Raw genomic sequence first — 21,496 nt, forward strand, 5'->3', positions numbered from 1 at the left:
GTGTGTGTGTGTGTGTGTGTGTGTGTGTGTGTGTGTGTGTGTGTGTGTGTGTGTTATGCTGTGTAATGATAAACATTTGTACAGGTTTTAATTCTTGAGAGCATGAAAAGGCAAAGACGATAGTGAGACATCCAAAAAGCCTTATAGGCCTAGTAGACGTAGGTCTATTTCTAATTTCATGTAGGCTATAGTCTACATTATGACTAGCCTATAGGATTACGTAAATGTATGTTAAATCAGCTTCAAATGTATCAAAACGTTGTCTAGCGTCTAACTGATCAATTACAAAACAAAAACAAAAAACAGTTTTAGAGAAAATCTTTGTATTCAAGATGCGCTCAAGCAGCGGCTACCAGAGCGCCTCTAGTGCGCATTCCCAGAAGCCCTTGCGCCATCAGTTACGATAGCAGAACAACAATGGCGGATACATCGGTAGGTTCATACGGCTATGCGATTTGAAATGTGTTTTTCTTCGATATTGTGTGATTTGTTAGAATACTAATCCAACAATAATACTCGTAACGGTGTTATCTGTTCATAGGTGGATGTCGTAGAGGGCTGTCGTCTTCCTGTCCTCCGGAAAAATCAGGAAAATGAAGACGAGTGGCGTGAGTACATAAGCTAGCCGGATGCTAAATGGTTAGCTCCATAGTAAAACAACTGTCATGGCTGCCTATCTGCCATGGGTGAGCCGTAGGCAGCTGTTGTCAGATTGTAAACAAAGCTTTAGTAGCAATTTATTTGTACGCGACGCAAGTAATGACACTTTCATTTTGCGACAAGCTTCTCAACATGTCAATTAGCTGGTTATGTTACTTGGAAACGTTGTGAATTATAGTTTAACCAGACCAGACCGCATCTTTAGGCCTACTCATAACGAGATTATTTTCATAATTAATATGATCTAATGCACTCTCTCATACAACGCAGTAACTGAACATGCAACACTTTTATTCCACAGCCTTGGCTGAAATTCTCAGTGTCAAAGACATACCCGGGAAAAAGCTCTACTATGTCCACTACATCGATTGTAAGTACATTATGTGGCAACATGTCTGTTCCCAAGTTGTGTTTTATAGCAATTGGATTCATTGCATGACAGGTCTGTTGCTAGTGTAGATACTTTTATGTACAATCTCATTATGTAGCGCCCTGTTGCGGGTGTCAGTTCTAAAATTCCATGCTGTGACTTCTTGCCCTCCTATGTTCAATAAGTTAATAAGCGTCTGGATGAGTGGGTCATGCCAGACCGACTTGACATGAAGAAGCTTCAGTTCCCGAAGAAAGAGGCCAAGACGCCCACCAAAAATGGGCTCTCGGGATCTCGGCCCAGCTCGCCAGAGAGAGAAGTCGTAAGGCCCGGTAGACCGGACGTCCATCCTCCAGCCACTCTCCCAACTGTAACGCCAGCTCCCGCTCACCCACCCACACAACCTCAGCCTCAGGTTTGACAACGTCTTATCCTTGCTTTACCCCACTGTTTAAATTCCATTTCCAGTTGAAATTTACAATCAAATGGGTGACCTGCCTAGGGCTGCACAATTAATCTAAAATAATTGAAAATCGTGATAAAGTCGTGAAATCGAAGTTGTGATTTCAATCGTGATTTAATCGTGGCAATAGTGACCTACCTTTGAGAGCGTCCTTGAGGTCAGAACATACTGACAGGCTGGTGTTTCTAGACAGAAATCTGTCCACCTAAGTTTCATGCTATTGCCTTTACGTAATTATTACAATTCATTTTATTTTGCTCATCCCGTATATAATTCATTCTTTTAAAAAATAATCGTGATTATGATTTTGACCAAAATAATCGTGATTATGATTTTGACCAAAATAATCGTGATTATGATTTTGACCAAAATAATCGTGATTATGATTTTTTCCATAATCGTGCAGCCCTAGACCTGCCCTATCCTCATGACAGATGATCACCAATGGGGATTATATTTTGTAAAAAAAAAAAAAATATCAATGGGGTCTTGTAACTGTAACTTGTAACTGTACACAGTAAAATCAACTTGGTCCTAATAACACTTAATTGGTTGACCTCTTTTTACAGAATGATGAAGGTGTTATTGTGTTGGATGAATTTATGTATATTTATGTATATTGTGTAATTTATGATTCTTGAATTTTATAATGCTCGGAACGCCTGCTGCGTATTTGCGTTCTTGTTGATTAGCTTTTCTGAAAATAGACTGTGGGCTTGCCTCTGAAATGAGAGCATAATGTAGACACAGATTTTTATTTTTCTCTATATCAGTGCTCAAAATGGTTTCATCTATTGCATTATAACTCTGTAATAAGAACATCACACCCGTGTCAAATCACCTTCTCTGAGTTTGCAAGAGTGACTGGCCTAGTCTAAATTGTGATCTTCAATTGGACTCTAAAGTCACTGGGCTGGTGTGTGACAGATTGACTGACTGATTGATTGATTGCTGTCTAATTAATCTAACTGTGAATTAATCCTATTCGAATTAATGCATTTATAAATGTTTGCTTTGTTGGAGGTATTGAAGTGTGGCTGTCCTTTTATATTTATCATGATTTCCCCCCTTCCTCTCCACCTTTGTGTCCAAATTCAGAGGAAGAGTCTAGAAAACAACAACAACAACGCTCAAACTCCAACAGCTCCTTCCAGAGGCAAAACCCTTCCCACACCGGTACAATATCCACCTCAGCCATCCTGCAGAGCACACTATGCCATGACCAAAAAAAGAGAGAGATCCAGATTGGGTGCTATTTCAAATGTCTAAAATAAATACATGACCATTCTGGGAATTTCGAATTCATATGTGAACTTCCTAGGTCTTTCTCATTGGCATTCTATTTTGAGATTATATAGAGTTGAGTTATATAGACACACAGTTGAATTGCTTATAGTCATTGATTTTGACGATACAGTTTATACTAATGAGGGGAAAAAAAGAAATGAGGTGGCAAATATGGTGGAAATAATCTGTCAATGTTTGGATAAAAGTATGTGGAGGGCTTCCCTATTCAAGATTATTTAAATCCTTTGATGGCTGTATGTCCCTTGTTTGCATCTGTCAATATGCATATGGTTTCAATGTTGTTTTGGAAGGAGTAAATTAACCATTTGTATATTTTCCATGTACATGAAATGAAAGGAAATGAATGAGACTTTAGAATGTTTGAGGTAGCTTTGAGATGGATGCATATGTTTGTTGTCTGGTTGTCATGTCTTGTGTGTTGTCTGCCTTGTTGTTGACCAACAGAAGAGGAAAACAGAGTCGGTCTCGTCTTTGACATCCCAGCCGTCCCCAGCAACGCCGGCGTCCACAGAGTCTCCACAGCCCTACACTCCCGCCAGGGAAACCTTTACGCCCAAATCAAATAACAGAGAAGAGCACGAGCCACTCACTACAGTACAGTCTTACCCCTTCAGTCATTTTTCATTCTTTTTAGACCACTGTTACATGTCGGGAGTATTGCAGTTTCAAATGGATTTGGCAGTGTTCGTTTTAAAACAATTTCTGGAGTATTCTATTTACATGTGTGGAGGGCCGTTTTGCTACCAGAATATAGGAGACGGCCATATTCGGAATGAATAACAATAACAAGTTTAAATGGCGCATGTGCAAACCAAATACTGCCAACATTCCGTTTAAGTTCCGAAAATTCCCTGCATGTAAATGTGCTCATTATTGCCTGCTTGTGCCTGTTTGTGGGCGTACCTGCTTATATAAACCAGTCTGATTTTATAGGCGTGTAATACCTGTATAATAACCTTTCATATCCAATGTCTCGTGTCTTTTTAAGAATGGAACAACGCGGCGGCTCATTCCATCTCAGCCTGGGAGGAAGAGGAAAGCCAACTGTGGAGGCACGGATGAGGTATAACTTTTTTCTAACATTTTTCTCACTCATCTCATGCCTCTCATCACTTTTCACATATCATCTTATCATATAGCCATTTGATTGCATTAATTTAAAAAAAATGAAAATAGTTTTACGCTAGCACAAAATCTGTTGTGTTCTATTACATTTCAAATCATAATCTCTTTTGTTTTGCTTCACTAATTCCTCTGAATTGTTCTGTTATACCCATAAAAAACAATTTGAGCACTGACATTTTCACTCACTCTCAAGTCTGCTGTAGTTTCAGACTTTAACAGGCTTTAGCTTTAACAGGCTGGTCTTCTTGGGCTTCAGTTCAAAAGACGAATTCATGTGACCAAAGGTGCTGAAAGGCTTTAGCTGTCTATGACATGGCAAACATGAGCAGTAACAATATAAAGTGATTTTAAGAATTTATTTTTCATATAAAAGGATGTGTCTTTTTAAAAGAAATATATGTTTACAGGTCACAGATCAAGATATAATCTGAAAGTGCACCCAAAATACACTTGTAACACATAAGTTTCCGAATAATATTTTACAAACATTCATAAACTGATTTCTAAAATACAGGTTACATGCATATATTTTCATATTTTTTTGGAGGGAAAAGTAAAACCTTTTAAACCCCCCCCTCCTCCCCACCTTCAAAAACCATGTCCAAAAGCCTGCACTTCCTGTGTTTTTCCTGCTAGATTATAAAGGTTTTCCAGTATAACAGCCCTCGATGTCCCAGTGTCTTTCTGCCGTCAGGAGAGGTCCGTCTGATTTCCTTGTCATTGCCTGTTTTTGCTGTGTGTCTGTGAAAGGGCACAGGCCCTGGTGTGCTTTAAAAAGGAGTCAAGAGTCTCCAGTAAAAGTCAGTGGAGACTGTGACTACCTTCTAAGCCCTGCAACAAAACAAAAGCTAATGGTCTCAGTTGCTCCTTCTCACTTGGAGGTGTTGCTTCTTCTTGCTGCAAATAATTGTCACTTGCCCAACACCTGTAAGGCATTCTGTTTGGGCCAGCAATTTTAGGGCTTTGAAATGCTAACAAAGTAAAATAAAAAATATGCAGAGATTTAAAAGAAAAGGCTTTAGTTGGATGTCATAGTCTTTAATTGTGTAACAACTGGCGTCTCTCTACTGCTGCCTCTCTCTGACTTGACACTGCCGACGTGTTGTAGGACTCGCAGGACAGTACGGATGGCATTCCCTCGGCGCCGCGCATGACGGGCAGTTTGGTGTCGGACCGCAGCCACGACGACATCGTCACGCGCATGAAGAACATCGACTGCATCGAGCTGGGCCGGCACCGGCTGAAGCCCTGGTACTTCTCGCCCTACCCGCAGGAGCTCACCGCCCTGCCCATCCTCTACCTCTGCGAGTTCTGCCTCAAGTACCTCAAGAGCCTCAAGTGTCTGCAGAGGCACCTGGTGAGTTGCTGTCGTCATACTGCAGTGCCCGCCTCAGAGGAGCATTCCAAGAACCTGGCTCGGTAGTGAATCAGGTTAAAGTAACCTTGAGGTAATGGGAAATAGTTCAACAAGCTAGTCATCATCCAATCATCTGGTCCTCATTTTCTAACTAAATGATACGGGTGGGCTATCTAGCAGGTTTTCAAGTCCCTATTGGTAAACTCATCCAGGTTAATCACCATGTTCTTGGAACCCCCTGCCCTCTAACCCCATGGGTCTTATTATTAACCTTTTTTCATAAAGCACCCTCTTACCCGTTCCCAAGATAAGCCGCGCACCCCCATCCCAAACGTCTACACGTGTATACGCACTAAAAATGATTTAAGTGATTCTTTCCTTTAGACATTAATCAATACTTTAATGACTTTACATGGGGACCAAAGCATGTTTTAATTTGGTTATGATTTTGCCTAATTATAATGTTTGGAAGCAGAATTTTGGTCAAACCTCAACACAAACAAAATTCTGTGCACCCCCTTAAATCTCTGGCTCACCCCCAGGAGGTGCCTGCACCCCAGGTTAAGAACCACTGCTTTCATCTACTCTGGCTTTGCCATACGCCAATTACGTTACAAGTTAGTACGCAAGCATAGCTGTACTCGGGTTGAAAGTGTTGCAGTACGCTGTTCTGCCACAAGGTGGCAGTAGCAAACAACAAAGCGCTCAAATGTGCAGCTTTGGTGATGTCTTTGTGTTGTGATGATGTATTGACAGATGACTTTACACTGTGTTGCTTGGTACAGCTGAAAAGGAACGCTTAATCAACTTTTACCTTAATCACACACAGCTGCATTAACAGTAGTAAAACTTATACATCAGTGTAAAACTTGCACATCAATTCTACAGTAGTAGGAGGGGAGGGTTTTTTTACATCTTTTTTTAGTGGAATATATTTGGTTTCCTACATGCTGCTTTTTTGTTGCCTTCTAAGTCAGTGGTTGTTGTTCTTTTTCCAGACAAAATGCAACCTTCGGCATCCACCAGGAAATGAGATTTATCGTAAAGGGACCATCTCCTTCTTTGAAATCGATGGCAGGAAAAACAAGGTGATTTCATGAGAAGAAACATTTAATTGAGTGCGTACATGCTTGTGTGGTAGTGAGCATGCATGCTTGGGTAACGCGCCAAAGCTCATCCACGGTTGTGTCATCTTTACTCCCAGAACTACTCCCAGAACCTGTGTCTACTGGCCAAGTGCTTCCTGGACCATAAAACGCTCTACTACGACACAGACCCATTCCTCTTCTACGTCATGACAGAGTACGACTCCAAAGGCTTTCACATAGTGGGGTATTTCTCAAAGGTACAAGATTTACTTACGACTTTCTCCTCTAGGGTTAGATGAATGTAGCTTTTCTGAAAATGTTCTTCTGTCTTTCTTCAGTTTGGAAGCAATTTTTGATTATTGAGTAGTATAATTAGTGTCTATGGTGCTTAGTGCAATGCCATTTCCATACCCTGTTTTGATATCAATTGCATCAAAATAGAGGCATCACTGAATAGCTTCCCAATGCCATTGAATGGGTTACATTAGGAATTATATCACACCAACACCACAATAAAAATTGATTTTCCTCTCATACATTTCATCTGTCCTTTACCAGGAAAAAGAGTCTACGGAAGATTACAACGTGGCTTGCATTCTGACGTTACCGCCGTACCAGAGGAGAGGCTATGGCAAACTGCTCATAGAATTCAGTAAGTCCGTCCATGTTTTCCAAGCATTCCCTGTCTTCAGTACACTATCAGGGATAAGGATTTAGTGTTGTGAATGTAATTTAGTTACTTCACCCACCACAAAGTATGTACTTTTAGCGGTTTCCACATCATATTTCATTCGAAACTGAACAACATGGCCTTTCCAATGATGATGGCAAAGTATCTCTGTTACTGTCCAACCCCCCCTCCACCATATTGAGAGACACGGAGAGAGACATGATGAGCTGTTATTGACCCGTGTCCTGTCCTGTCCTTTGTCTTCTCCTCTCCCCCTGCTGCTGCTGTCCCCAGGCTACGAGCTGTCCAAGGTGGAGGGCAAGACGGGGACGCCAGAGAAGCCCCTGTCGGACCTGGGCCTGCTGTCCTACCGCTCCTACTGGTCCCAGACCATCCTGGAGATCCTCATGGACCTCAAGTCGGAGAACGGGGAGCGGCCGCAGATCACCATCAAGTAGGCCCCTGCTTTGGTTTGGATTTGGTTTGATTTGATTGTGTGTGTTTTGATTTGGTGGGGCAGCCGTGGCCTAATGGTTAGGGAGGTGGTCTTAAGATCAGAGGATTGCTGCAGGTTCAAATCCCACCCTGACCCCTCCCTGCAACTTCAGCCATGACTGAAGTGCCCCAGAGCAAGATGCCTAACCCCACATTGGACCAGGGACTGTATTCAGTACCCTGTAAATAACCAAGTCACTTTAGACAAACGCGTCAGCTAAGTGTAATGTAATTTGATCTGGTTTTGTTTGCTTGCCTGTTTTGATTTCCTTTGGTTTGGGTTGGTTGTGAAATCCAGGTAATGGGCAGACGCGTCTCTGTGACCAAGGAGTAGGCCATTAGGTCAGAAATCTCAACAGTGGGGCAGCTATGGTTGGGCTGAATGGGTAGGGAGTTGGTATTTTAGATCATAGGGTTGTAGGTTCGAAGCCCACTCTGACTAGCATTTTCATCCATGGCTGAAATGCCTTTGAGCAAGGTACCTAACTCTACATTGCTGCAGGCACTAACCAATACTTGTACCTCAATAACTGATTTGATTTAGATGAAAGTGTAAGCTCAATGTAATGCACCGGTATTGTAATATGTAATCATGCATTAATAAAAATTGTTGTTGTTGTTAATAATGAAACATGCTGACGATATGATTATTATATTGCCCTGATTGCACTGAATGTTGTGTTTTTGTCTTGTTTGTAGTGAAATCAGTGAGATCACCAGCGTTAAGAAGGAGGATGTCATATCTACACTCCAATACCTCAACCTCATCAACTACTACAAGGTAAGCAACATGGTGGTGGAAGACTAATGTAAGGCTTTGGCAAATGGCTGTATGCTTAAAAGTGCTCCATTTTTTTCCATGGCCTGAATGAAATGGCGAGTCATTTTTGGTAATGTCGTTCATCGTCCAGTAGGGGTCTCCTCCAACAAGAGAATATGGCACACAGACATGTTATGTCATACAGTATAGTTTGTTGTGAATTTACGTTGTTGGACTTTGTTGTATAAATCACATTGCCTCTGGGATTTGATGGACATTGAGGTGTGTGTGTGTGTGTGTGACCGCATGTTTGCATATGTGTGTTGGCACAATGTGCCATCAATTAAAATTCTTACCCTAATTTCGTTTCATTTTGATTTTTAAAATTCTCCCCCTAATTTCATTATGCTTCGTGTCTGTTCCTGCTCTTTCTCTCCCCAACCGACACACAGGGCCAGTACATCCTGACTCTGTCAGAGGACATCGTTGAGGGCCACGAGAGGGCCATGCAGAAACGACATCTACGCATTGACTCCAAATGCCTCCACTTCACCCCAAAAGACTGGAGCAAGCGAGGGAAGTGGTGAAGCATGGTGCACTCATACAGGGAGGCTGACGGGGAAGGCCCAAGAGGTCATTTGTCCCAGGCCCATGGAGAGAGGAGACCCTTTCAGATGACTTTGTCTAAGGCCCGGCCAAAACTGTCAGCGGCTGTGCACACGCTAACACACACACACACACACACACACACATACACACACGCACACACACACACAGAAGTCTGCATTCTCCACATGCATTACTCTCCTTTCTCACCTGCGTCGCTCCTCCTTCTTCCTGGATTGTCTCTCGTACAGGGCAAATAACAATCTCATATCCAGCAAAGCAGTGAAGAAGCAGAAGCTTCAAAAGTGTTCAGAGGTATTAGTACATTTTCAGCTCTTTCTTTGTAAAGGTTTTTGTTTTTTTCGATAATGTTGTATTGAAAAAAAAACAGTGGCAGTTTGCTCTTTTTAAAACAAGAAAAAAGCCATGAGTCTACTGTTACAAGAATGTAAATTTGGGTACTTTGTACAGCTGTTCTGTCTTTTTTTTATCTGAATGTAAAACTATGGTAATTGTCAGGCACAGTGGCTGTGCTTATTTTAAAGCGTATCATTTCCTTGTAAAACTGTGTATTAACCTTTATAGTTGTAAATGTGAACTAGGAACCCCAATCATGCCTTCACCCTAATAAATGTATAGTCATTGAAATCTTGACTTGTGCATTTTATTTAGCTATAATAACTGATATAACAGCGGGCGTCTCTGCAGATCCCCTCCAAATAATAATAAATGATCAAAACTAGAAAATTAAATTTCTAATGAGTTTTCTCATTTCCATTGAAATAAATCAAAAAGGTATATGCTTTAGTCCTCTTCAACCTCGTCGCCAGCCTGCAAGAGAAAATGATATAGATATACATGTAAAAATATAATTAAGTATTAGTATTAGTCATGGAATGTCTACCACACTTCATATGATCAGTAATTTGACTAATTAGCCTAGGATTTAGTTGCTGATGAGTATTTGAGAGGGTAATAGTGATTGGCAACCTGGATTCATTAGTGTCAGTCTAGTGCCACATCCAAATGACCTGGTTTCTCCTGTCCAATTCAGCCAGGTGATTTCCTGGTTGCATGATCACCTGGGTTAATTTGGCAGGCAAAGCCAGGTCATTTGTGGTGTGTGACATTGGATCGTAAACTGAATGAATCCAGGTTGCCCTTCACTGGCAACTAATAGCATTGCTTTACGATGACCTTACATCAAAGAAGGCGTCTGTGAATCTGTCCATCACAGCAGCTTGGGACCAGAATGTCTGCTGGCTCTGTTCAACCGCTGTCAGAAGCTTCAGATAGTTGCAGATGCATTCCACCTCCCTGTAGCAATCACATCAGTTTCAGAAAACATGATCTCACAGAATTCCGTGAAATGAACATGGAGCATTGTGACAAAATCTGTGGCAGTTCCACATATTTTGAAGAAATTTGGGGATGAGGTCAAAAGCTCAAAATGTACATATTATTCATGTAATTGTTTATGAAATTTAAAAACATTTACGTTCATATCGATCTGTCAAAACTACAGCTCATTCAAAGAACATGTCTACTGTATGTTGTCATAAGCCGACATCATCGAGTGCCTTTCATCTCTGTCTCACACTAGCCTGGGCCCACTCATACGACAAAGATTCATTTCTCAGAGTAGTTTGGCCAGACACACAATCTAGAAAATATAAAATTCTAACAGAATAGGGCTCTTGATGCGGTGATGTTAAGCCAATGACGCCCCAGTTCCATTCATAGATGAGTGAGGGAAAGGGTTGTCCGTAGCTTCAACCAGCGGCATACAATGGCATTTCATGAACACAAGTTATGCCAGGCATACACAGCTTTTTTTGAGCTCAACTTTGCCACAATTCGTCAGTTACACGACTTTTCGGGAATTGGGCCAATGTTTTTGTCCAATCGTAGATCAATTGTGAGAAAATGAAAACTGTTTGAAATGCTGGTCGACCCTCATGAGTGAATCGCACATTTGAAGCAGTGCTACAACCCGATTTTGACACTAACCATGCACAAAAGGCACGAATTGCCAGGGCAGCCCGATTTGCTTTTGAACACATCCTCGCCACCATTAGGTTGACAACTCAACTTGTCAGCAGTCATGATAGCCAGCAGTCATGATAGCCAGGCTACTCTGAGTGCATTACAATATGCGACCTTGCCTCCTCCACTTGTGCTTGTTTCCTCGTACCATGAAGTAATATGTCATGATGACATCACTGACAACAGCATTATATTTCAATATCTTGCCAAAGCTGAATTGTAAAGTCTTTTTCTCATTTGCAATTGGGATGGTGAATGAAAAACAGTCCCTGAAAAGTTGTGGCTAGGCTGACAGCTGGGTAACTATCGTTTTCTCCACAGAGGAGGGGCCAGGAGGCGGGGCGAGGCCACAAGCACAAGTGGAGGAGGCAAGGTCGCATATTGTAACGCACTCTCTGTCAACTCACCTTTGAGCGTTTTTGTGGTCGGGGTAGGCCAGCGCCAGGGCTTCCTGATAAAACTCCTCATCAGTTTGAGGTGCATCATTTTTCTTGTCTGACGAAAAAGATCAGTAATGTCACAGATTGAAAAGATGGAACACATTTGAGGTGGCTGATTATGTTACTTGCTCTGATTTGTGTAGATAATATAGTTCATTAACAGTTATGTAGTCAGTTGTCATTGCTTACCTATTCTTCTGACGGACTCCAACTCTTCCTCAAACGCATCCTGAAACTGAAATCCAATACTTGTCTTAATATCATAGTCTTGTGTAAATTACAGTGATAGTCAAGTAGCACTAAAGTACTATAAAGAGGGTGAATACCGCTTGAAACTTGGTGAACATTCTCTTCTTAATCTTCAGCTGGAAATTGTCTACCAACACGGCCATGAACAAACTAAAAATATAAACATTAAAAGAAAAAATTAAAGTGTACCGCAATTATTATTATTATTATTATTATTATTATTATTATTATTATTATTATAATAGTCCATTACAAAGAACTAGCCAGTGGATACTTTTTGAGGCCACTTACTTGAGGAAAGTGAAGTACTCCACCACAATGTAGAGGATGAGGAAGATGATGATGTGTGGTGCTCCTGCCATTTACCATGTGAAGCATGAACAACCATGTGAGTACACAAGACAGCCATTGATTCAAACCAGGGGTTGCCCCTTGAAATTATGGCACCAACGAAAATATAACTTTCATATCATATATCATGTCGATAATGCTGTTAAGAGGACAAGGGTGTTGGCATTTTATGGTAGAGGTGGCATACATGTTATCCACCTCACCTTCACCAACCCTTGGATTTTGCCCACCCCTACCCGTGATGTCCCTACCTCTGTCCCTGCTGATAGAGTATGTGAAGGACCAGTCGTCTAGAGTGAGCAGCTGGAACAGAGTGAAGATGGTGCGGAACATGCTGCCAAAGTGCTCGGGGTCCGTTTGGCTGAACATCTCGCGGAAGATGACAGCAAACATGAGAAGGAAGGTGAACATGAGGATGATGATGGCCCCCATTGACTGGAAGGACTGGATGCACGTAGAGATGATGGTCATCAGGCTTTGGAGAAATCTGCAAGGGTTCAAAACACATACGTGTATTATTAGATCATTGACTGTACATTCTATGGACAAAGGCTAGAATTTTTTAATCTTATTTACTTTTCCTTCCTTTATCGAGTGGGCAATTCTGATTGCCAAGTTTTTCGCTTAACCATATTCTTGGAACACTCCCATGGATTCATTACTTAACAGTCCAATGTCACCAACAGTCCAACAGTCCAATTGACCAACAGTACCTATTTTTTCCTGTCCATTTCAAGCAGGTGATCATTCAACCAAGCAATTGCTTTGTTGAATTGGACACGTAAAAAAGCAGGTAATTTGATTTGCAATATGCAGCACTGCACTGTAAATTAACAAATCCAGGTTGCCCATCACATTTTTTACTTTGTGTGCTCCAATGACTGTACATTTCTGTGGACACAGCACAGATTTGAACTTAAAATGTTGAAGCATTTTTAACTGGTGATTTATTATCAGAACAGAGGATTTCCTGGTTGGAATTGCCAGTCAGAAGCACTCTCCATCTTGTGCCCTGTCCTGATATCGTGTGGGTGTTTTCGATTGGCAGTTCCAGTCAGGAAACCTGTGGGGTATTCCAAGAACTTAGCTTGGTAGTAAACCAGGTTGACTTGAGGTAGTGGTAGAATCGTAGTAATGCTAGTGGTAAATCGTCTAATAGAAGAGCCTAGAGTTCTCACTCCTCCTGACTAAAGGATGCATGTAGGCTATCTATTATCAGCTTTACCACTTCTTGTAGTTAACTTAGTTAGGTTTATCACTTAACCTTGGAATACCCCTGTTTCTCTGTTGAGTTTGTGAGCCATATGAGGAATGGCAAGTGTAGGTTTGTAGAAGAAGGTCAGTGACCCACATGCTATGTGAGTAAGTGCCAAGAGTTTAGGATGCATTTTTTGCTACAATGCATCAAGCCTGACTCTGTTGCAGTGCGTACATGATATTGTCCTCGCTGACAACATGATCAACCTGTTGTCCATATGAATGAACATGGGCATAAATCCCAGACAATTACTTAAAGCAGAGAGCGTGCACAAGTGCTTACTTGATGGTGCGGAGGACTCGGAAGGCTCGAATGGCGCGACTGGCTTTGAAGATTTTTAAGAACTGGAACACGGCCGCGGCTTGATCATTCAAACTTCCAGTTTGAATAAATGGCAATGCAAAATCAATCATGCTGATGAGGATGATGAAGAAATCTGTGTGGGGGACAGAGTGAGGCAGAGGGAGACGCTGATGGACAGGCATGACAGAAATATGAAGGTTTGGGAAATTAAGCGGAAATTCAGCTTTCAACATGCAGTGTGACTGACTACCCTTGACTTTTCAGTAACCTTTCCAGCAATTGGCAAGCCATTTGTTGACATATTGTTTAAAACATCTTAAAGGTGCACTGCGGAACATTTTTAGTAGTTTATTTCCAGAATTCATGCTGCCCATTCAAAAATGTTACCTTTTTCATGAACACTTACCACCACCATCAAATTATTCATTATGACTGGGAAAAATTGTAACCTGGTTTAAATCATCTGGCTGTGTTCAGCAACTACACACGGGGGCGTTCCATTCCCTCCGGTGGAACGGCAAACTAGAGGGCAAGAGTCAGGTAAGGAAAATTGCCCTTTTCATACATGAAAAGGGGGATCTTCTCCATGCTCTGCCATTTAGAATTTCCAGAAATAGACATTGTTTAGCTGTAAATGTAGCTGTAAATATTTTTTATTATTTAGTAAATATTTATGAAAGGATCAAATTTGTCAGCAGACATCACCATTTCAATGAGCAGCATAGTTGCAATACCTACTCTGTCCACCATCTTACACAGTGGTCCTTTAACATTCTCCAAATATCCCAAATGTCACTGTTGTCATGTAAGGTGTCTGCTGATGTTGCAGGCATGAGAGGCCTATTTGGAGTAGGTTAAGACAATTTAAAAAAAATGTGCAAACAAACCCATACCCCAATTAGCTTGGAAAGATGGGAACAAAAAAATGCTGCTTCTTCGGGCACTGACGAGTCAAGGGTAGTGTGAGCAATACAAATGCATGTTGACATTGGCTGCAAAGACATTCTGGACATGTTATGAGTAAGGCTTAGACTTTCAACCAGTGGTCCGTGGTAGTATTACTGGTGGTCCGTGGCTTGCTTTGCCGTTTTACTACTAGAAATATATAAGACCTGCCATTCAGCTTTATGGATAGGCAAGCACCTTAGTTACGCGGCCCCTGGCACTTGAGAAAAAATAAAAAAGCAACACGGGAGCAGTGTGCGGACATTCTTCTTATTTCTACAATACTTTGGCAAGCACCTTACACATCATGGGTTCTTTCCATTATCTTAACTCCCATCCTCAAACTGTGCTTGTGGCCTTGCGCTTAGCTGATGTCCCGCCACCTTGGAGAAAACAACAAAGTCTCCCTGCTGTCACCCCAGCACAAGTCTTTAAGGGGACTTTTCCCCATTCAACATCCCACTTACAAATGAAATGATACTTGAATTTCGCTTTTGCAATATATTGAATAAAATTTCTGTCGTCGATGAGATCTTGCGACGTCATTACAGGGTCACAAGCGCAAGGTAGGATGGAAGTTAGGATAATGGAAAGAGACCCTTGGGTACCCTGTCCAGTAGTTGCAGTGACCTTGCCTGGCTATCACAACTGCAAGTCTCAGAGACTTTCGTCTGGCCAAGCAAACCATCTGCAACATTTCCCCGTAGGAGATGCAAAGGTCGTGTCTAGTTTTCATTCATGGAATGTCTCCGCATGCTACTGGTTGAGGCTTCAAACAATTAGACCATACATTCACTCAGCTGTTAAATGATCTGGTGCGTCCTTGCCTTAAACACACCCCATCAAACAGTTGGAAATTGAAAGGGATAACCCCTTGAGATGGGCCATCTCATTTTAAAGGCCAGTCCCCCCAAAAAAGAAACCATAACACACACACACACACACACACACACACACACACACACACACACACACACACACACACACACACACACACACACACACACACACACACACACACCACCACCACCACCACCACCATCACTGCCGCCTGCCCTAGAGATTTGCACAGCACAGTAAATTTTGTAATATGGTATGTATTGAATATCATAGGAGAAAACCTTTGTTTCAAGTTTAATGCATAGTTTCATTCATATTACTTACCTATGTTATTCCATGTATTTTTGAAGTATAGAAAACCCCAGACCATAAACTTCAGTACGAACTCCATCAAGTAGATCGAAATGAAGGCTCCATCCAGGGCTGCCATAAACCATCCTATGAGAGAGCAGGGAGAAAATAAATAAGTGAAATGTATCTGTATAGCACTTTTCACAGAATAAAACACTTATGCAGCACATGGATTAGTAGGCAAAGAAGAATAAGCAGTGATGGGCAACCTGGAATCATTAGTTACAATCCAGTGCCACATATTTCAAATGACCTGGTTTTACCTCATCATTCGACCAGACAATCATCAGGCTAAATTGGCAATTACACAGTAAATGTTAAGGTGCTAGTTCAACACTTACAGCAAGATCAAACCAACACTATCAATGTTAAACTTGACTCGGAGTGTTGAATTAAAAGTGTCAAATGTACACTACTGTGTACATTTGTACTGAGACAGGGCATACAAACATCAGGTTATGACATTCCCAGTGTCAATCACCCGCTGATTCACTCAGTCATTTTGTCGCAATTTGCTTTAGGTTTTATGCACTATGTCAGTGTATCCACATGTAAACTAACAATGTGTAAACATGTAGCCTACTTACGCTGTATCATACCCAACCCTAACCCTTGGGTAGCCATCAGTGAGCATACAGTGTGTGATGCCAAATATCGCCACACTGTAGCGTACAGTAAAATAGAGTCTAACCTAATAACATATATTAAGGCACCTGTCTGTCTATGATACAGCATGTACAGTAACTGTCTTTTGTCTCCTCTTATTACCTGTCCTGATAGCAATGCTTTGGTAGGTCTGAGCCACTAGGAGACCGGTGTTGAGCAGGACGACAAAGAGAATGAACTGGTCAAAGAGGCGATGCTCAGTGAAGGTGAACAAGATCCTATAGAGATTACGGTTCCAGGACAGCATCTTGCCTTTTGCTCTTAAGTACTTTTTGTCTGACCTGTTCAGTTCACTGATTACCCTGTCCTTATCTGGGAAAAAAATCACATGAAAAAAAAACATAAATAGTATGTATGTATCTTTGTACTGTATGTATGTATATATGTAGGCCCTATATGTATTTGTTTATTTATTAATTTAGGTCCTATTGACCAAGACCTGTAGGCCTATCTACAGACACTTGAAATTGGATTTTAAAATAAGATTACCCAATTGCAGGAGCGTCTGTAGCTGGTCTTGAGTGACATCACCACATGCAGAAAATACTCTTCTAGGTGCCATCTTTTTCCTGCCTCGTCGAGCTAAGAAAAAAACAAAAAAAACAAGCACATCTGTCTCAATACCATTGAGTGCTGGACTAAATAAAGAAAACTAGAACAATAAAAATTAAGTACACAACACCAGGATCTCGTTTCTCTCTGATTAAGTTAATTTACTGGAAGTGGTAAACCTGCTAATGTTGTGTAGCCCACAGGTGTCATTCAGTTAAGAAAAGCAGCACTCCAAGCTCTTCTATTACATTAGTTACCACTACCTCACTTAGCCAGTTTAATAATATTAGTTTAATACTAAGCCAGATTCTTGGAACACCTCTCTGGTGTTATGGTCTTTGTTTTTGTTGCTCCAGTTATCTCTCTCTTGCCTTCATTTCATTTAAAGGACACTACTACTCAATGCAACCATTGTGACAACAAGTAGGGGGAGGAATGATAGTTATAGTACGTAAATATTCTCTGAAAAGAAAATGTAACTGGCCATTGACAACCTTACCATCATGTGCATACAATACAATACAACATGTATTTACATGTTCATAAATCAGTGATCTTGCTCTTGCTCCCCTTACCAGAGTTCCCCCCCATCATCTGCCAGTGGGCCTGGGGGTGGCCCCCCCTCTCGTCCATATCCCTCTCTCAGGTCAGCTATGATCAATTCAGAATAGAAAAGATGAAAATATTAACAATAGTGTAATACAAAAAAATGCCAGGTGATTGACACAGACCTTATACACTGTCAAACGTTGCTTATCCATCCAGATGATGATTTGAATTAGGCCTATCAATTTAAATAAAATAATGAAGTCAAGGAGGACGAGTAGCTGTGACAATGGGGATCCAACAAATAAACAAATAAGGGGCTATTATAAGCATCGGATCAAAAGTAGGCTGCTGTGTCACTGTCTTTCTTAACTGTAGCCTACACAAGTCACTTGCATTGACTTGGGCTTTTATAAAAACCAGAGGCAGCAGACAACTTACCTCTCTTCTGCAGAGGGTCCCTCAGCAAAAAACGTCAAGATGTAATACAGAGTAGAAATGTAACATATCTACTAGGATAATCCTACATCTAGCCATTCGTGTTTGTAGAGTTTTACGGCATTCTCTGTGACGTCACAAAAGCTATGTTTCTCCTAAAGCTATCTGCTTCTATTTCAGCCTCAGTGCGCACTGTTCTATTGTCCATGTTGCATTCCCCGAGCCAATCCAATCCAAGTAGGAGATTACGCTGTGTGTTTAGGCATATGCCGGATAGGCCTAGGCTACTGGCCGCACATTTTACTCAATTTCGTTAATACCCATTGTTGTTATTGATTGTTTAAACTGCAGGTGTGTGTGTGTGGATTAGCCTATATTATAAAATCGTTTTCACCTCTATACAGTGAAGCTCGGAAATCTCTCTCTTTCTCTCTCTCTCTTGTTCTCTCTCTCTCTCTGTGTCTCATTAGTTCTACACGTAACTATTTAGGCCTACCAATAGTTCAGCGAGGTGGGTGGATAGCAGTCAAGGTCAAGATCCTATGACGAAATGCCCGACTGCGTGTAGCAGACACCCACGTACGCACAGCCCACTTAAAACACAGGACAAGTTTCCAAACCCCAGACAACCTTGCTGGGTGAACTGTAGCATTCTAGGCTACAGGTATTCCTCTTTATATCCAATTATAAGTAAGGCTCGCTCTTAAGTGTCTTGCTGCCTCTTATTGGCGAGGTGCGGTAATAACGACAGGTGCGATTGAATAACCTCCATTGTTTTTTTATTATTATTATTAAACACTGACATGTAGAAAAATATGGATAGAAAAAACGTTTGCCGCTTTTCTACTTTTGATTCATACAAAACAGTGACTAATGATTCAGAGCACATGAATACAAGTCATGCTAGACAGTAAATACTGGAATAAATAATATATAAATAATGCAAATAATAAATAACATAAATAAATAATTAAATAAATATATCTTATGAACACAGGCGCATTTACAAAAATATGAATAACATGCATCAACAACAACAACTTCATATTTACATTTTCTTAAAAAATAAAAAATAAAATCCTCTAAACAGCTCTATTTTAATTTGTCACTTCAAACTGTCCGAGACAGGAAGATGACTTGTCTCGTCTCCGTGGGATGAAACTTGTTGATGTGTCTGGTCAGCCCAGGGGATGAGAAGAAATTGTCTCCACAAAATCTACAGTTGTAGGACACGCCGCCTTCCCGCATAGACATGTGATCGGCAGCCAGGTTTTGAACAGCAGCACCGTCTGATGTAGCGTTCCCCACTTCGGATTTATCCCCGGGACTTTGCGCTCTCAACGGGACATCAGGAGACAGCTGCTCCTGTAGCTGGCTGTTGGCTTTTCTGCTGTGGAGAGCCAAGTGCTTTCTCAGATAGGCTTGCCGTCTGAACTTCTTTGCGCACAGGTGGCAACTAAAAGGCATCTCGTCTTCAGAAGCCGAATCTGCGATGTGGGGTGGCGGCGTCATAACTTCTCTGGTGCTGGACACATGGCCGGGTTCTGTCGATGACGACTTGCTCTCCTCTCGTTGAGGGGAAACGCTTTCCCCTTGTGCGTTCCTGGGCTTGTGCCAGCGCCGGTGAGAGGCGAGGTTGGCGGGGCAGCTGAAAACTTTGTCACACTCGGTGCAGCGGTACTCGACGCGCACTATGCGTGAGCACTTGTGGTGCGCCAAGCCGAGCGGGTCTTGGTAACTTTCTTTGCAGAGCTGACAGACAAACCCACCCAGTGGACAAGTTGCAGTTGAACTCTTTCTCGCGTCCTCACCTGCGTCTTCTTTAATACGCAAGCCCAACACCGGCGACGTGGTGACTTCATCCCGGGTGACAGGGCGCTTCTCTTGATTTGGAGAGCCCGTGGACTTGCGCTTTTTGGAGGCGCTCAGATTTTTCGCTGTTGCTTGAGCAGGTCTCTTCCCTGACGCTCTTGGCTGCTGCTTCACAATACACTCCGAGTTGGAAGTCATTTCTGGTAGGGAGGGGGATGCTGGCGAGCCATTGACAGCGAAGTTGCCCAGAACCGGCTCGGGAAAGCTCTCCGGTAAAGAGGGAGAGACTGTGTTGCGACTGGGCTCCGTCTCCGTGGGGTACTGATTGCTGTCCTCACACCTGTCCGGTCGAGTGGGGCTTAGAGACGGAGCATAGAATGATTCGGGCATCCCTCCGAAGTAAACTCTCTCTGGGGTTCTTGATGGTAATCTCGGCGCTTGCATATTGTCCGTGAAGAGGTGGAGGGTTGACGCACCGGCAACGGCGAGGAAACGTTGAATCGGTTCAGCGTCGTCGCGAACCCGGTACGATGCGGCGCCGGCCTTTTTGGACCGTTTCACAAGAAACCCCTTTGGCATGGTGACTCTGATGTGGAGTCCAATAAGTTATTATTGTTGTTGTCACCTTGAGATCAGATGTGTTGACTCGGGAAAGGGGAGAAAGGACTCGTGTGCCCCCCAAACACTGCGACGTGATTCCAGATACTGACGCCCCTCTCGCCCGACTCGTCCTTTTAAAGCCTCCGGGCGGGCATTGTGCATCAGTTAGGACGCAGATGGCCCAGGTCCAGGCATCAATGGTTGGGGGCCCGGCAACATGATCCACCCGGGGTCTCAGATGAGTGGAGTGGCAGATGTCACACCCAACCCACCCCACCCCAACTCCATCTCAACCCCCTCCCTCTCTCCTCCGCCGCCCCCCATCCATAGCACGCCTCCTCGGCCACTTGCCCCGTCCTTGACGGTCCCTGGCCATTATGCAGATTGCACCATGCCACACTCTAACCTTATCGGCCCCTTTATTCAGGCCTGCTCCTAGGGGACTCCATTCAGAACACACGTGCCGCATCCGTTCATCAAAAACTGGGGAAAGAAAGAAAGGGGAGAAAAGTGCGTTTTCGGAGAGGAGGGGAGGGGAGGAAGGGGGGGGGGGGGGGTTGTCTTGGTGAGTAAAGATTGTGTCAGCATTTAAGCAAAGAAAGAGAGAAAGAAGGAGAGAAAGAAAGAAAAGAATAGCGTACACAGAATCCTCTACCCACTTAAAACAATCACATCCATGCAAGCAGACCAATTCCAGAATTGTGTCTAGCCCATATTAATAGCTCATATAACTTTGAACCAAGGCCTATGTTTATTTGCAATATTGTGGGCTATAGGCTATATTCTGGTTTGGGCAGTTTTGAGTGTTGTTGTTAACCCTCCACGGAATTCAACCCCACCTCCTCCTGACGTCTGATCCAAACAATGGCAACAGTCTGGCATGTCATTGTCATCGAAATTAACAATTTTCATCACACGTCCACAATCTGGCGCAAAAGACATCACATGCATCCCCGCTGCTTTCATGAGGGGAGACCTGTGAGCGCACGTTGATCGATGCGCCTGCCTGATTGTAATAAGAAACAACGTTAGGCCTAAGCAAACAAACTTTTTGTCTCAGTTCTCTCGCCACACCACCCCTGATTAATTAGGCTACTGCATCCCTAGCTCATCAACATAGGGGAAACAGTTTGTGCCGTTGGTCTGCTTTTATGGATGTGTTTGTGCCAGGACTAAAAATAGGCCTATAATAACGAA

General features: G+C 42.5%; 3 protein-coding genes across 4 annotated transcripts; 1 reads left to right on the forward strand and 2 right to left on the reverse strand.

Annotated features, from left to right (window-relative positions):
- The first annotated feature begins 381 nt into the window (after window positions 1–381).
- On the forward strand, window positions 382–9,550 carry kat5b (K(lysine) acetyltransferase 5b). 2 transcript variants are annotated; one of them, XM_063203462.1, is made up of 15 exons: window positions 382–432; window positions 542–608; window positions 962–1,030; window positions 1,216–1,445; window positions 2,592–2,669; window positions 3,246–3,395; window positions 3,790–3,864; window positions 4,563–4,625; window positions 5,035–5,283; window positions 6,282–6,371; window positions 6,488–6,628; window positions 6,930–7,023; window positions 7,336–7,495; window positions 8,236–8,317; window positions 8,749–9,550. In XM_063203462.1, exons 1-15 carry the CDS (start codon window positions 418–420, stop codon window positions 8,881–8,883), a joined length of 1,698 nt encoding a protein of 565 aa, XP_063059532.1. In that variant the 5' UTR covers window positions 382–417; the 3' UTR covers window positions 8,884–9,550. The 2 variants fall into 2 exon arrangements, with proteins under 2 accessions (XP_063059532.1, XP_063059533.1); XM_063203463.1 differs by lacking the exon at window positions 4,563–4,625.
- LOC134452838 (cation channel sperm-associated protein 1-like) lies at window positions 9,545–17,985 on the reverse strand. Its single transcript, XM_063203464.1, has 13 exons — window positions 17,891–17,985; window positions 17,479–17,554; window positions 16,841–16,933; window positions 16,454–16,663; window positions 15,659–15,772; window positions 13,529–13,682; window positions 12,240–12,475; window positions 11,929–11,992; window positions 11,715–11,787; window positions 11,578–11,623; window positions 11,356–11,443; window positions 10,105–10,219; window positions 9,545–9,733 (listed from the first exon to the last, which is right to left on the reverse strand). Exons 2-13 carry the CDS (start codon window positions 17,534–17,536, stop codon window positions 9,707–9,709), a joined length of 1,278 nt encoding a protein of 425 aa, XP_063059534.1. The 5' UTR covers window positions 17,537–17,554; window positions 17,891–17,985; the 3' UTR covers window positions 9,545–9,706.
- Window positions 17,986–18,972: 987 nt separating this feature from the next.
- On the reverse strand, window positions 18,973–20,278 carry LOC134452163 (insulinoma-associated protein 1a-like). Its single transcript, XM_063202523.1, has one exon. The coding sequence runs from the start codon at window positions 20,276–20,278 to the stop codon at window positions 18,998–19,000; it is 1,281 nt and encodes a 426-aa protein (XP_063058593.1). The 3' UTR covers window positions 18,973–18,997.
- Window positions 20,279–21,496: the final 1,218 nt, after the last annotated feature.

This window comes from Engraulis encrasicolus, chromosome 7, assembly GCF_034702125.1.
Source record: "Engraulis encrasicolus isolate BLACKSEA-1 chromosome 7, IST_EnEncr_1.0, whole genome shotgun sequence".
In the NCBI taxonomy this organism is placed as follows: Eukaryota; Metazoa; Chordata; class Actinopteri; order Clupeiformes; family Engraulidae; genus Engraulis; species Engraulis encrasicolus.